Raw genomic sequence first — 14,527 nt, 5'->3', positions numbered from 1 at the left:
ATGACGATAGTTGATTTCATACCAATTGCAGCGTTCTAAACATATTTTTTCAGTGTGTATACAAATATTACGTGTGATTCTTATACAGATATGATTTTTTAAATTAGTTTTTCATTCTAACTGTGACTTGTGCACTGGCCTCATTGTTTCGAAATGGTAAAGTTTACTTTTTTGACTACAATGTTGTTGACATTTTTTATCGATAAAAAATAATTTTATAGGTTATGTACAGTTTATGTAAAAATATTTTCGAAGAAAATTAATATTCCTCATGCAAGTTAAAAAATTTAATTTCAGATTCGAGCCATGTTTGTTTTAGCTGAAGAACAAATTTTGAGGTTTTAAATTTCGAAATTATTCAATAAAAATGATTAAAAATAATGAATTTTTCGACATTTTCCGCAACCTAGTTTGTTATAAACGAAGTAATATTTTTAATTTGAAACTTTACGTTGAAACTTTCTATTTACAGTCCGTCGCTGAATTTTTAAAGGGTTTGCCCTCACATAATGAAAACAATTTTGCCAATTTTCATACGGACAATGGAAATAGAACTTGTGTAAAAAAACCCTCTGTTTATTTACCTACTAGAGATCATCCCTCTGAACAAGGTAAGTTTTTAATATATTATAAGTTACCATAAAAATGTACATGGAACTTATTATGATTGTTTTTGTTAATTACAGTTATAGTTACTGAAAAAACAACCATATTATTAAGGTACCTTCATCAACAATGGGACAAAAAGGTAATAATTATGTAGATCTTGCATATTGTATTTTTCAAGTTATCATGCAACACATCTTTTATTTTTAAATAAAATTTTTTAGAACACTGATAGGAAACGAGATTTCTTATCTGCTAATGGTGACTCTGAAGATGATTCTGGAACAGTTCGTAGTAAAAGGTCACGTCTCGAGGCAAACAATATCCTTTAAAATATATTGCAATGTTTTGGTTTCCAGTATTAAATGAATTTTTATGTGATCAAGACAAATTGTATAAACAACAACACAGGACAACTATGATTCTAAACTATTATAAACATATCTGTGCATTAGAAAAATTATTTCAAAACGTTTATTGTAGAGTTTAAGTATACAATTTGTATTGTATGAATCAAATCTGTATGAAACATTGATCACAAAGTATATACAAAGAACGTTTTCAAATAATATTTCTTTAGATATGTAAAATTGCTAAAATGGAAATAAGACTAATCATTACGTTACATTTATGAGCTCCTTTCTATACTGTACTGCATGTTTAAACTTGATTTTATGTGTCAGTACATAGCATATGAAATGGTATATTATCTTAGGATGCACAATATGTATAAGTAAACACGTTCATTATTAATTCATTTTATGTCATCTTTTTACTTCTGTAATGTTAGTAATTGAGAAACATCTAAAATATAATTATAGTAATGTATTTGCATTACTATGGAGGAAGTAAGTATTAATACTAAATTAGTTTAAAATAATGGCGTGTTAGAGCATTTATCCAGAAGTAATTTTGTAAAAGTGTTCTACATTTTACGAAATTTCTTCGTATCTGTGTTACATATGATTTAGTCATAAGTTTTTAATAATGTATGTTTCACATACATTATTTATATGTAACATATGATCTGTTAATTGAAAATTTCAGTTTAATGGCTGATCTATACTTTTTTTACTATTTTAAAGTACATACTGTGGTCTCAAATGCTTGTGAAAAAGTTATATTTCTGAAACAATAGAATGTTTCAAGTGTATATTAATTTTGTGCAAACAACTGTTACATCTTACTAAGAAAATTATTTCGTATTTTTGATAACAACTCCCTTATACTTAGATAAAAAGGCTTGCTAAATCATAACTCATTAAACAGAGAAAGAGATAGACAACTTTAATTTTGGAAGTGATTATGTATTATAATACACATTGCAATAAATCCTGTATAAAGTACAATAAAATATTAATTAATGTATTCTTTTTGGCTTCTGCTTCCTGTTATTTATTACCTTTAAATTGTTTACATTATATCATAGAATATTTAAAGTGCAATGTATTTAATTTAATTATTAAAAGTACTTTTACCTCTCCGTAAAAATTATTCTTTTTGTCTCATGCTCGTATCTTCATTCTATCTTCTTATTAAATATTAAGAATTTAGAAGTGATTTTTAAAAGTTGTTGGCATAAGTATGACTTTATTCCCACTAGTCGACCATTCGTTGTCTTTATCTTTATGTTTCTATTATATTCTTTAAAAGTGGTAATCTTTTGCAAATAATTTTTTTAATTCGTTTATTATTCATAAATTTGAATAAAGTTTTTACTTATGTACTTAATTATGAGGGTAAATTTTATAGTATCAAATAGAAATTGTACAACTGAAACAATAAACAAGGGTACTTTGAATGTATTTACACTACATTGTTATGCAAAAATTAATTTAATCACAGTTGTTATGTAACAAAATATATTAACACCGAATAATAAATATTGACAATCGCTGAACATTCAATTCTTTATGTTAAACCAGCTTAAATTATTGTTTATGCAAAGCGTTAAATTTACTGTTTACAAAGTGTAGTTACATTTATTCAGTAACCTCTAAAAATTGTTACTGATTTATCAAAATTTAACTATTCCAAGACTTTTAATTCATCTAATACATACAATTACACAATCACGAGCCAAGTGCTTTGACACTTCATTCACTGCAGGTTTATCCAAAGTTCTCAGTTGAATACGCAGCAATGTCAAGATAACATTGTTGATACACCGATGGGATTCTCTTCGGTGGTTTTTATATATACCACAGACAAGGTATAGTATAGACATTGCAAACTTTTGGCACTCGGTGTTTATGTTCTGAATTACCGACTGTGTAAAAAAATCAAAGGTTTTACTCTGCCCTCTATACTAGAAAACGATGAATAGGAAAACTGCATCAAGTAAAATGTTCGAAGTTGATCAAGTACCGTCAGTAGCTGGGATTCTGACACTTATGACATCTCTCATCATAAATATATACACATACATATATATACATATATATATATATATATATATATTACTATAATCCATTTATGATGTATACATTATATTATAATATATTATATCATGTAATATATGATATGTAAATACATATTTTTTCATATACTTATATAAAATTATATATAATTTATATGAGTAAATTTATTGTTATATGCCATATAATTTAAAATTTCAGTACTTTTGATTCTCATTCCTATCACTCATAGCACTGTCTTGCAAAATCAGCCTTAGTTGGTATGACAGGGCGTGACATAAAAATGGTAAGGGGTATTAGTACCCCCCTAGAGAGTGTGACAAAGTTTTACATTGCATGTATGTCTAGCTTATACTTTGTCTGTGTATATACTATGAGGAATGACATCTCCAAGTATACATTAATCTCTAGTATATGTATGTTCAGTGGTTGTGACATAACTTCAACATAACCAAAAAAAAGTTGCAGAGAAAAATATTTATTGTTTATGAAGTGATGTACAATGTTCTTAATGCGTGATAAAAATCTCGACGGATATTTCCATTTGAGATGGAGCACTTTCCAAATAGAGAATATATTATGGTAGCTCCTGGAATAAACACTGTAGTGGTGTTTCTAAATATAGGATTTATTTTTAGGTTGGAGCTAGCCATAGTTTGAATCAAGAATCTGATCTAAAGCTGCATTCCTAGGAGTTTCTAATAGGTGGGAAACATATCTATTTCTAGTTGACATCTCTTGCTTTTTTCTTACCTGTTACTGATTTTATTTTCATGTTATTTTAACATAAACTTCCTTCTGATTTGATAAGTCCTTGATATATTATATTTGGTATGGTAAAATTCTATTACTGAAGTGTTTTGTGTGTGTAAAATAATTGAAATAGTATTACATGTGTAGAATATATGTTGAATATAATAACAAAGGACAGTTGGTTTTTCAGCAACAAAAATGGCGAATGACTTAATAACAAGAGGAAAAGATAGACTGCAAGAAATTAGTATGAAATTAGAACAGAGCCATTTGGTTTATTTACAAACAGATGATAGCCCTTTAAAGTTACAACAACGTCACAAACTAGAAGGTAGATTTGTTTCATATTTAACTTTGGAATTTGATAGTTCATGGTTTATAACAAATTTACCTGTATGTGCATTTGTTTAGGTTTTATTAAAGAATACCTCTGTCTTGTTCCAAATGAGAATAAATATGTTTTTCAAGAAACCGCAGATATATTGCATAGATCTGCAGCCACTTTACCGGACTTTAGTGGATATAGAGCTGCGACTGCCTGGAGTGCTATTTCCTTATACGCTGCCAATCTTTTGGCTCAGCCTTGGAGAAAAGAATATAGAACATTAAGGGTTACTATTGTCAATATTTTCTACCCAGTTCTTTAAAAGTGCAAAGTAACACAACTAATTTATTTCCTTTTAAACATTAGACTTATAGTGGGTATTATAAACACGAAGTAGAAGCAAATTTAATAGGAGCAGAACTAATGTTTGAACAAATGGGGTATAAACACACAGGGTTGGGTGTCCTTACTTTAGAAGGTCCTATAGACCCTGATAAGGTATCCAGTGTCAGCAGAGATGCAATGGTAGCCTTTGTTGAGTGTCAGGTAATATATTTTACTTACTGATTTATATGAAATTTATCTTATCTAAAAAATGTATCATTTCTAATGCAGATATTAAAACAAATATGGGAAAACGTTTCTCAAAATTGTACTATCTCATGGTTGGAAGTTTTAGAATTCAGGGAAAATCATGTTGGGGCACCAGAGCAAGCAATTAGAGCATTGAACTACCGTTTCCTCGAAAAAATGCATCACACCCGCACAAAAGTAGAGAATTATAGGGACTATCATTACGCTCAACCTACGTGCATAGATGCAGCATCACCATCGGTTCCTTATCACATAATGCCTCCTAATTATAATATGCCTGTGTCTGCTTGTCAAACAGATTACAGATATATTGAAGATACAAATGCGACACCCAGATACTTTCCAGCGATAGATCATGGCTTTGTGAACCGATGCAGTGCTTACGGATGTTTACCGCATGGTAATAAATATTTCAGCGGCGTCCACGCGAATCCTTATTACACAACCATGCCAGCATACTCAAGAGTGCCTACGGGTAGATTAATCGAAGTGGATATGCCTGTGTCGGTTGCTAATTATGAGAAACTTCATAACAGAAAATCATCCCACCGAATACCTGACTTGGATGAAGTAGATTACTATAGGAAGCAATCCAGTGACGGAGATCATTATGATTACGGGAAAGTTGATAAGAAATCGAAATCAGTTGCCGATAAAAATAATTATGATTCTTGGGACTTCGTGTACAGAAACTTAGAAAGTTTAGGGTACTCTAAGGATATCGGTGATCGGGAAGACATTTTACATAAACGTGACTGCGATTCTAGAACAAACAAGCAGAAAACGTCAAAGCAGAACCATAATGATGAAAAGCACAGTGGACATCGGTTTGAGAAAAAGAGAAGCGGTAGAATCGATGGAAATAACGTTGATTCGTCTGTGACGAATGGTCGGTATTATCATCATGATACGTTACCATTCAAGAAAAAATCTTCTTCTTTTGACTTAACAGACTCGAATAAATATCGAGCTGATTCATCATCCGAGAATCACCTGTCCTCGCACAATAAAGATAAAAAGCATGGCAGTCAGACGCTTCCGATTCAACGTTCTCATCGATCTTCCGATCAGATCGCAAAAATTGAAGATATGCTAAAAAATGTTGAATTGTCCTATTCTCGAAAGGAGGATGACATGGAAGCTAGAAATAAATGGAACTGTGCCACTTGTACGTATCTTAATTCTTCGTCCAGAGATATTTGTGAAATGTGTGGAAAGTCTAGACATAAAGGGAACGAGGATAAACCTTTAGCTAGCGGTGGAAAAGAGTGTCCGAAATGTACGCTGGTGAACGAGCAAAATGTTTCAATTTGTGAAGCCTGTGGTGCATATTTAAAAGACTCACCTACTTATATTTAGAGAAATTACTGAAACGAGTATCTTTAATTAATATTCCATATGGTTTGAAATTAAGGGAAATGGTAAGTACATTGCTTGGATACATTGTGCTGTCCTGATACAAATATGCGTAAGGTGTTTGAGATAAATATGTTAACACTTATTATGCTTGTAGCAGTTTCAATAAGTGGCAACAATTTCTCCCGATCACTTTATTTAGGGAAAATTGAAAGAGTATTACCATATTAATCGAATTTACGATGTCTGAAAAAAAATATATATAATGGAGATATAAAATTATTTATTTAAAATCGTTCGAATATAGTAGATTTGTGATATGGATGTATAGTATTGTGGTAATATCGTGGTGGCCTATTACTTGTTTGAAAGAGGGTAAGAATGGGCATGTGCGGATACCATTTAGTGTCGAATCAAATCGAACCAAAATTTGAGCTTTCGGGTACCTTTGACGAAATATATATTTCAATAAACAAGTTGTAATTAGGTTGAGAAGTCTAAATATTTACACGAACGTAATACAATTAAATCTGAATTGTTGCTGAAGCTTTAATTACAGATTTGATTCGACAATATAGTATTTAAACATATACGCGTGTTTACCTAAAGATTATGAATGAATAAAGAATTATTGGTTATATTTGATAGCCTAAATAGTTTATAATACTGAAAGTTATATGGAAACTATTTATTCTACAGCGCCTGTATTTTATTCACATTAAGGATTCACGAAAACTTCGATTTTAGAGAAAAAGTATGTATTGAATATATTGGAATGTTATTTAGAATGAAACATATTAGTCTGTACTGTTATGATATATATATATACTTTGTAAGTTCATATAAACGATCTTGGTTTCTCTTTTCATTTTTTTTTAAATTTTATAGAATTTTACATTCTATTTTTTGGTTATTGATTTTGTTATTAAACAATGTACACTGTTACTTTATCCAAAACGATATCAAAATTATGCTCTAAATACTAGTCTACATAATGTTGATCATGAACTAATTATTGTTAAACAGCCGAATTAAAAATTGCTTTATGTTTCAAATATAAGAAAGAAACCTTAAGTTGTTGTCTTGAATCGATTTATATATATTTATTGTTTAAATAATATTTTGTTATTCAAAGAATATAATTATAGAAATAGAATACCTACGTACCTATGCATATGAAATTTGCATAATATAATCATTAATAGACTGCACAATGTCCAAATTAATACAGTTATCATTTCAAATTAAGCAATCTATTGATATATATGTGACTCAAGTTTTCAACTATAACAAATAGTTGTTTATTCTGTAGACAAAAATTTGTAGGAAACGCTTTAATATTTATTTATACATTCCCAATGCATCGATTTATCTATTAATAACATCTAAGTAGTATTTCCCAAAATTTGTTTCTATCTTAAATATTTACTTTGGGCAATACATTATTACCAGTGCATACGTAATTACGTATTCGTGTTTTGATTGATTAATTACAAACAATTGTTTTCTAATTGCATGCAAGGATTTTACATGCAATTCTTTTTATTAGTTTAAAAGTACAAATTTTGTTTTCAGTCCTCAGACTTTGCTATTAAGGGTAGTTTATAATATGTTCTTAAAACACGTACAACTATATAGTACACGAAATTTAAAAGAACAATAAAATTTTTAACGCCACATTTCAAATAAACATGTTCCCTTTGTACTTCAGATTTATAGACTTTTGTCATAGAATGACTTTACTGAGATCTACTTTTAATATTACAGAAGTCTGATATTTTAAATATAATAGAAAAAAACTGCTAATATTTTTTCATTGATCGCACAGAAAAAAATAAGCGATTAGTGTAATATAAATATAAATCTTATAATGGTTGCTGTAATATATTGCAAACTATGTGTACATTGTATTATATATATTATATTGTGTACAAATAATAAATAACATTTATTATACATTGCGAGAAAAATGTATTTTTAATTATTTTGAAACATAAATTAAATTTTGTCATTATTCAAAATATGAAACCTCAATGCTACAATTAACATTAGAATACATATTCAGTACTTACATGTAAGAAGATATTGTATGTTACAAAAGAAATATTTAATGCAACAAAATCATTCATTATTATTTAAATAAATACTTCATTATTCGCTTGTACGTTTTGTAACTTTTTCCAACATTGTAACAGCTGCTTGATGTATTTTTGGATCCAACTTGTCTGTAAACATTAATAACGAATCAAAATATTTCAAAATATGTATAATGAAAGTAAGCTAATGGCATTACTTACAAATCTTATGTTTTCCTTGTATTGGAAATTTAATTGGTAATGAATAAAAATTCTCGCACACAAAAACGTACGGACTATCACTTTCACCATCTGGATAAATTTTTCTATATTCTTCTTGAGGCAAAACATCAGTAACTGTTACACAGCCTAGTAAACAACTAGTTGAATAACATTCAGGAAAACGAATTTTATCTAAAAACGTCGAGATCAGTACCAGTAAGTAATTAGAATAGTGCAATTAATAAAGCAAACCAACCATTTTTCAAAATTCGATAAAATTGTTCTACACTTGAAATGTCTTCCTTAGTTGGTGGTTTAGATGTTGCAGCAATCCACAATCTCCCTCTGTGCGAGCTGTACCATGTTCGCCCTTCATGCCTAAAAAATCAGTGAAATAAAATACTGCATTAAAATGTTTTCCATTGATGATTATGTCGTATTATTGCCTACATTTTTATTCCAGCTACCAATAGAGATGCATAAGGCTGATGCATGCTCAAACATACTCCTGAATCAGACATCTCTAAATATTCTTTGTCTTGAATAATGTTCTTGACTTTGGTTGAAATATTAGTTCTTGTAACACGTGGTTCAGATTCACTTGATTCCATATACTGTAAAAATATAATCTTATTTCTTACTGGTAATATTAATAATATATGTACAAACTTATTAACATTCTCACAATTGGTCGATTAAATTCTATGTCCGGACATATATTAGAACCCTCAAATTCATGCATGGACACTGCTTCAGAAATGTCTACAAGCTGTTCATCATCAAACTCATCATAATCTTCAGTAGGCTTTTCTTCAATTACTTCTCTACCTGTGAAATCTATTGTTACATTGACTTTTCTATTTAAGCGAGACATGTGTTTCCTTGCATTTATTTCTTCTTCTAATTTTTGTAGTTGTTCTCTTTTCTGAGCTGACAGCCAAATGTTACTTGTTTGAAAATAGTCACATTCATCATCAATTACCTTTGTACCCTGTGTACTGTAATGAATGTAATTATTATCTTTTTCAAGAAGAATTATTGTATAGTACATACCCAACACGATCATATTCGAGAAGTTTATCTCTTTGTTTAATGGAATCTTCTAATCCTTTCACAGGTTTCTGATTTATTAACTTATTATACAACTGATCTGCTTGTTTGGTAGTACTTGAAAGGATCATCTGTTCTTTTGGAGAACATACAAGTTCTCCACAAAAGAAACATGGACCAGCTCCTTCTTGTATACAAACTACTCTACCACAATTAAGGCAATTATTGATCAATGAATGTTTTTTCGCTTCACAGTTGCATTTATGTCTGCCTAGTAAAATATTTTTACATTAGCTTCTTCTGAATTGTATAATTAAAATTTTTATATATTTAAAATACCTTTTAACAAAACCGTTGACCTATCTTTGCCATCTTGTGAATATAAATTAACATATTTAACTTTCTTCTTTTCTACTTTTTCCACCTTTATATTTTCTTGAAACTAAGCAAATGATAATTGATTATTTTATAATTCAAAGAACCAAAAGAACATTTCTAAAGTACCTGCTTATTCTCTCGTTTCTCTTTTGATTTCATTTTGCCTTTCTTCTTTCCATTTTGCTTCGTACTTTCATTATCTACATTAGTTGATTTTTTATACCCTTGATCTTTGTAGGATGCTAAAAAGAGCTGATATGAGTATACCTAATTTGTGAAATATGACGTATTTTAAATTAATTTAATGTATAAACCTTGTTGTTTCTTCAAATCTGTGATGAATTGCTTGTGTTTAGGATTTTTACAATCTAGTAAAGACTTCAAGTACTCATCCAAATCCCTTTCATTTTGCATCTTCATGATACATCTGAAAACATCGAATCATATGGTATAAATTTATTTATGATATTATATTTTAATTCATTTTCTTACTGTATCAACTCTTCTGTAACAGGAAAATTTAATAATTCTGATAGATTCTTATATATCCACTCATCCATCTTTTCTTAAACTATTAAAATAGAATTTTTTAAGGGAAATGAGTTACGACGATTATTCAATAATAACAATATAAATTTTTTGTTATATCATTACAAAATTTATAGAATAAAGCACTTCTTCGCAAGTGATTGGTTTACAAATTGACCGTCGTTGTGCAATCAGATTTCCACTGTAATGTTGGCTACCTTGATCGATTTGAACAGTAAAGAACATACCAATAAATATATTCTTTATTCAATATTTAATTGCAATTCTCAAGGGAAATGTTACTTTCTAAGATAAAAGAAGCATATAAAGATTCGAAGATTAAACTCAGATAAGGTGTATTCAATGTTACATCTTTGAGAAGATAATATTCTAAGCAAGAAAAACCAACCTCACTTTAGTCGGTTAAATTGTAAGTAATTATGATTCCATACACTGAAAAGTAAGCATACATACTGGGATCACTACTGAATGTCAATTCAACATAAATATCAAATTGTCTGAACAGTTCTTTTAATTTTCAGTAAATTTTAAACTTCGGATTCATTATAGATAAATAATGGCGACCTCTGCCAGTAGATCGCTTAAGTTTAAGTTTAAACGACAAAGAGCCGCTTCACGGAAGAGAGAAATAATTTTGTATAAATATACATGTCTAGAAAGTTCGTACAGGATGCACAATGATCGTTTAACAATGAAAATATAAAAACATATTTCACTGTGCAAATAAATTACAATATCACAATTTCCGTACGAAAAGCTTTTCACACTCTGTAAGTCCGTTACTTTTTTCTGTTTAAAAGCATATGAAAACATAAAAAGAATAAGATTAATAAATAATTCGTGTCAACTCTATAAGTTATTATAAGAGACGAAGGATGATTCAATTGAATTTATAATTGAGGTATATTAATTAATTACAATGACTTTAGTATCATGCGCCGAGTAAAAGTTGTATTTTTTCAGCTACTTCAAGTCGCGTTGGTTGAAAAATTCGCGTAGGCCATTCGCGAGGCCTTCAGGACGTTTAACGAACGGATCTTCCTGCATTTAAATTTGCATAGTCGGTGGTACGTGTCAACCGAGTCACGTATTCGTGCATATACCAGCTGGGTCGCGATCTCTGCTGGTGTTACATAACAATTACTGCACTGCGACCAACATTATTGTCATGTTTTCACGCGTCCATTATAATATATCCACGCGTACACTATTTTCGTCTAGCGGGCATACACTGAAAACCTTATCTACAGTTCATTGCAAACCAGATATATAATTAACTATCATTATTCGTTTTATTAAGAAACACATGTACTCTTTGGTACACAATGTAATACAAGTACTCATTTACAGAACAAATTATTCAAATTGTTACTGCTCACAATAGCACACTAGGACTGAATAAATAACGAAAATTATTCATTTTATTAAGAAACAGATATACCCTTTGATACACAATATAATACAAGTACTCATTTACACAACAAGTTATTCAAATTGTTACTACTAACAATAGCATACGAGAATTGAATAAATAATGAAAATTATTCATTCTAGAATTGCAACTGATATTACGAGTGAGATGAAACATCTAGATTGCTGTATCATAAAAAACAGGTAAACAATTTTCATCTGTATTCAACAGTTAAATACTGTATTTACATCTAACCCTAGGAATTCGGTAGCACAGCAATTTGCTAGGCAGAACTATCTTTTCTCTGCAAATAAATTTGTGGATATACATTATATCAAGCGTAATTAATTTGTAATTCAAATGACTCTTTGTTAATTATCTGTTTGTTCCTCTAGGCAACATCATTTGTCACGTCGCAGCCTAACGACTGTCTTGAACCAAGAATAACATCGTGCCCTATTCGTAGTCGCCGTGTTAATTATATGTTAACCGGCGGTAACGCATCGAATTAACAGTCTTCTCCTCATCGCTTCGGAAATGCTTAGGAATCATAATGGAATCTGTATGCGCTCGCCGCGAATACTGTCGCTTTAATTAGCGACGTTAGCCCGTTTGTCCGGCGGTTTAACGCCGCCTGAAAGCTCGGTTTCGTTTTCTGTGACTCGCCTTGACACGATCCGCGCGCGCGCCACCAACGACCAGAGAAATTCTGCATCGGTGCAGCTGTAAGAGCTTAAACCGAGACGATGCAAATAGGTCGCTCCGCGAATTCTTCCATTAAGATGGATCGCGATACATCGTAATTCGATTTCAAAGGGGTCTCCGCGAGAGAAACCGTATTCCCGAGTGTATACAATGAAAGTCGATGGTCATCGCCGTGCTCCGTTCAAATGTTTTACAGGTTTTAACACTGTTCTATCGAAGCTGTCAAAACACCTTTGGAAATTTCAACTTAAAATTATTTTCTCAGTTTAACACATTCGCTACCAACGCTTATTTCGGTGACGGTCTCCTCAATTATAACTAAACTGAGGATTTTTCTGCATTTATGGGATATCTGGAAGCGCAAAATTGCACAGAATGCATACGACACAAATAAATATATAAAATATCTAAAGCTTAGTGCTGTTGTTGACATTTCTTAGGAAAAGCCATTCTCCATTGTAATTCTGCTTTTCTAATTACGTTCGTGAAAATTTGAATCTGCATAAAGATCCGCAGTCTAATTATAACACTTTCTTCAATATGATAAATCTTCCAAACAAAATATTAGAAAAATGAAACCAAAACGGGTCATTGAGTTCCCAAATATAATATCGTAGTTAATTTCTAATAACAATATTCACAGGATTAATTTCATTTTCATTACGTAAAACATAGGATTACGGCCGTCACAAATATTTGACGCTGGTAGCGAACGTGTTAACACGTTGATTGCCACGAAAACCTTCAGAGTTTTGTGTACCGCTTATTCTTTTGTAGCAAAGATAAGGAACAGCAGTTATTTATTAGTCATCTAGCTATTTACGCTATTAAACAATCTCATTCGATATTAGGTATCTGACAAATTAACATTGTTTTCAAGTGATTTCATGCTCCGGTCATCGATGATCACCGTGGCAGTCAACGTGTTAATCATTATCCCTCGATTGAATTTTGGGTATTTCCTATAGTTAATTTTATAATCATTACTAGAAAAGTCGAGAAATCAATTCAGAATATGCGACTAAAATCGAAAAATAATTGTAAGTTAAAATTTCAAAAGGCGTCCTTCGACACCTTCGGTAGAAATAGTGTTAATAATATAAAATCTCCGAGATCGAACGGCAAGATTACCATCAACGCTGCATGGAAGTGTCTTGTAAGAAATTAACGACAGCTATTGTTTGTGCCATGCATGTCGAAGAAAAACTGAGAGCGACCTTGAAATTCTCGCATCTAATAACCGTAAACGAGATTTTGCATAGTCCAGTATGGAAATTGAATCTTCTATTGGAAAACAGAGAAATATAAAAATTCTATGTTCGCGTACGCGTTGAAGCCGGTGTGAAAAAGCTTTTGCGTCAGCGGGTCCAATGGATGTAGGATGATTGACGGGCAAACGAGACTGATGATATTTATCAATACGTTATTAGGCCGATTGCCATGTTAGACGATAAAGAGTCTTTGCACAATGAACTTTCTATATCATTCCGCATCGCGATCATTTCGCAATTACTTTCAGTCGGTGGTTTTATTAGGTCGGATATCGTTGAAAGGCATCTTCATTATTCGCGCGTACAATGCACGAATTATGTCATAATAAAGTCTAAACGATTTCAACAGATTCACGGTTCCTTCTGCGGCTCTTCGGGTCCGTTGCTCAGGGTCATCCTCGGGTCTGCGCAAATTCGTTCTGCCGTGCTACATATTCGGCCACAAAAGCTCTGCATGCCCCTTTAAATGGTAACTGCCGCTTATTTACCATTGTACGAAGTTGTGGGAAGCAATTTATCTGGTGTATACACATATGAACAAGGTTGTTCAATGTCCGTGCACCTTTGAAGTAATTATTAAGCAGACGTATGTTAGACGATATTCAGCTGAAATTGAAAGGCAACAAGGAAATGTGTTAGCCTATGACTATATAATAGTGAATTATTCATATTTCAGGTTGAATCGTTGTCCCTGAATGGCCGGAAAAGATCTAAGCAGTAAAAGTATAGAATTTTCATCATGAAGATCGCGATTCCCATTTGTCGAGAAGTTCTGAACTGCGGTCCGTTTATCATTAGATTTTTCTCCCGTTCAG

The 14,527-nt window shown here is 31.1% G+C and overlaps 3 protein-coding genes and 1 long non-coding RNA gene across 7 annotated transcripts; 3 read left to right on the top strand and 1 right to left on the bottom strand.

Moving 5' to 3' along the window:
* Positions 1 to 4: 4 nt before the first annotated feature.
* Positions 5 to 1,974, top strand: LOC116425693 (DET1- and DDB1-associated protein 1). The gene is made up of 4 exons (XM_031973730.2): positions 5 to 156; positions 473 to 611; positions 687 to 748; positions 831 to 1,974. Exons 1-4 carry the CDS (start codon positions 154 to 156, stop codon positions 936 to 938), a joined length of 312 nt encoding a protein of 103 aa, XP_031829590.1. The 5' UTR covers positions 5 to 153; the 3' UTR covers positions 939 to 1,974.
* Positions 1,975 to 3,387: 1,413 nt separating this feature from the next.
* Positions 3,388 to 6,744, top strand: tamo (PUB and ZnF_RBZ domain-containing protein tamozhennic). 4 transcript variants are annotated; one of them, XM_031973777.2, is made up of 6 exons: positions 3,388 to 3,605; positions 3,662 to 3,728; positions 3,967 to 4,107; positions 4,188 to 4,387; positions 4,468 to 4,647; positions 4,717 to 6,744. In XM_031973777.2, the coding sequence occupies exons 3-6, from the start codon at positions 3,975 to 3,977 to the stop codon at positions 6,052 to 6,054; spliced, it is 1,851 nt and encodes a 616-aa protein (XP_031829637.1). In that variant the 5' UTR covers positions 3,388 to 3,605; positions 3,662 to 3,728; positions 3,967 to 3,974; the 3' UTR covers positions 6,055 to 6,744. The 4 variants fall into 4 exon arrangements, 3 of the variants coding, with proteins under 3 accessions (XP_031829637.1, XP_031829638.1, XP_076230104.1); XR_004234747.2 differs by having other exon boundaries at positions 3,390 to 3,728; positions 4,717 to 6,116; positions 6,209 to 6,744; XM_031973778.2 differs by lacking the exon at positions 3,388 to 3,605 and having other exon boundaries at positions 3,718 to 3,854.
* A 122-nt stretch (positions 6,745 to 6,866) lies between these two features.
* LOC116425712 (activating signal cointegrator 1) lies at positions 6,867 to 10,628 on the bottom strand. The gene is made up of 10 exons (XM_031973779.2): positions 10,269 to 10,628; positions 10,091 to 10,203; positions 9,903 to 10,018; positions 9,738 to 9,840; positions 9,402 to 9,669; positions 9,034 to 9,346; positions 8,799 to 8,962; positions 8,605 to 8,726; positions 8,349 to 8,540; positions 6,867 to 8,276 (listed from the first exon to the last, which is right to left on the bottom strand). The coding sequence occupies exons 1-10, from the start codon at positions 10,334 to 10,336 to the stop codon at positions 8,203 to 8,205; spliced, it is 1,533 nt and encodes a 510-aa protein (XP_031829639.2). The 5' UTR covers positions 10,337 to 10,628; the 3' UTR covers positions 6,867 to 8,202.
* On the top strand, positions 10,528 to 11,390 carry LOC143175306 (uncharacterized). Its single transcript, XR_013000102.1, has 3 exons — positions 10,528 to 10,734; positions 10,847 to 11,095; positions 11,289 to 11,390. It is a non-coding gene; the product is annotated as an uncharacterized LOC143175306 (long non-coding RNA).
* Positions 11,391 to 14,527: the final 3,137 nt, after the last annotated feature.

The sequence above is a fragment of the Nomia melanderi genome, chromosome 14 (genome assembly GCF_051020985.1).
Source record: "Nomia melanderi isolate GNS246 chromosome 14, iyNomMela1, whole genome shotgun sequence".
Classification (NCBI taxonomy): domain Eukaryota; kingdom Metazoa; phylum Arthropoda; class Insecta; order Hymenoptera; family Halictidae; genus Nomia; species Nomia melanderi.
The sequence above is the reverse complement of the archived record's forward strand: the minus strand, read 5'-3'. Positions and strand labels throughout refer to the sequence as shown.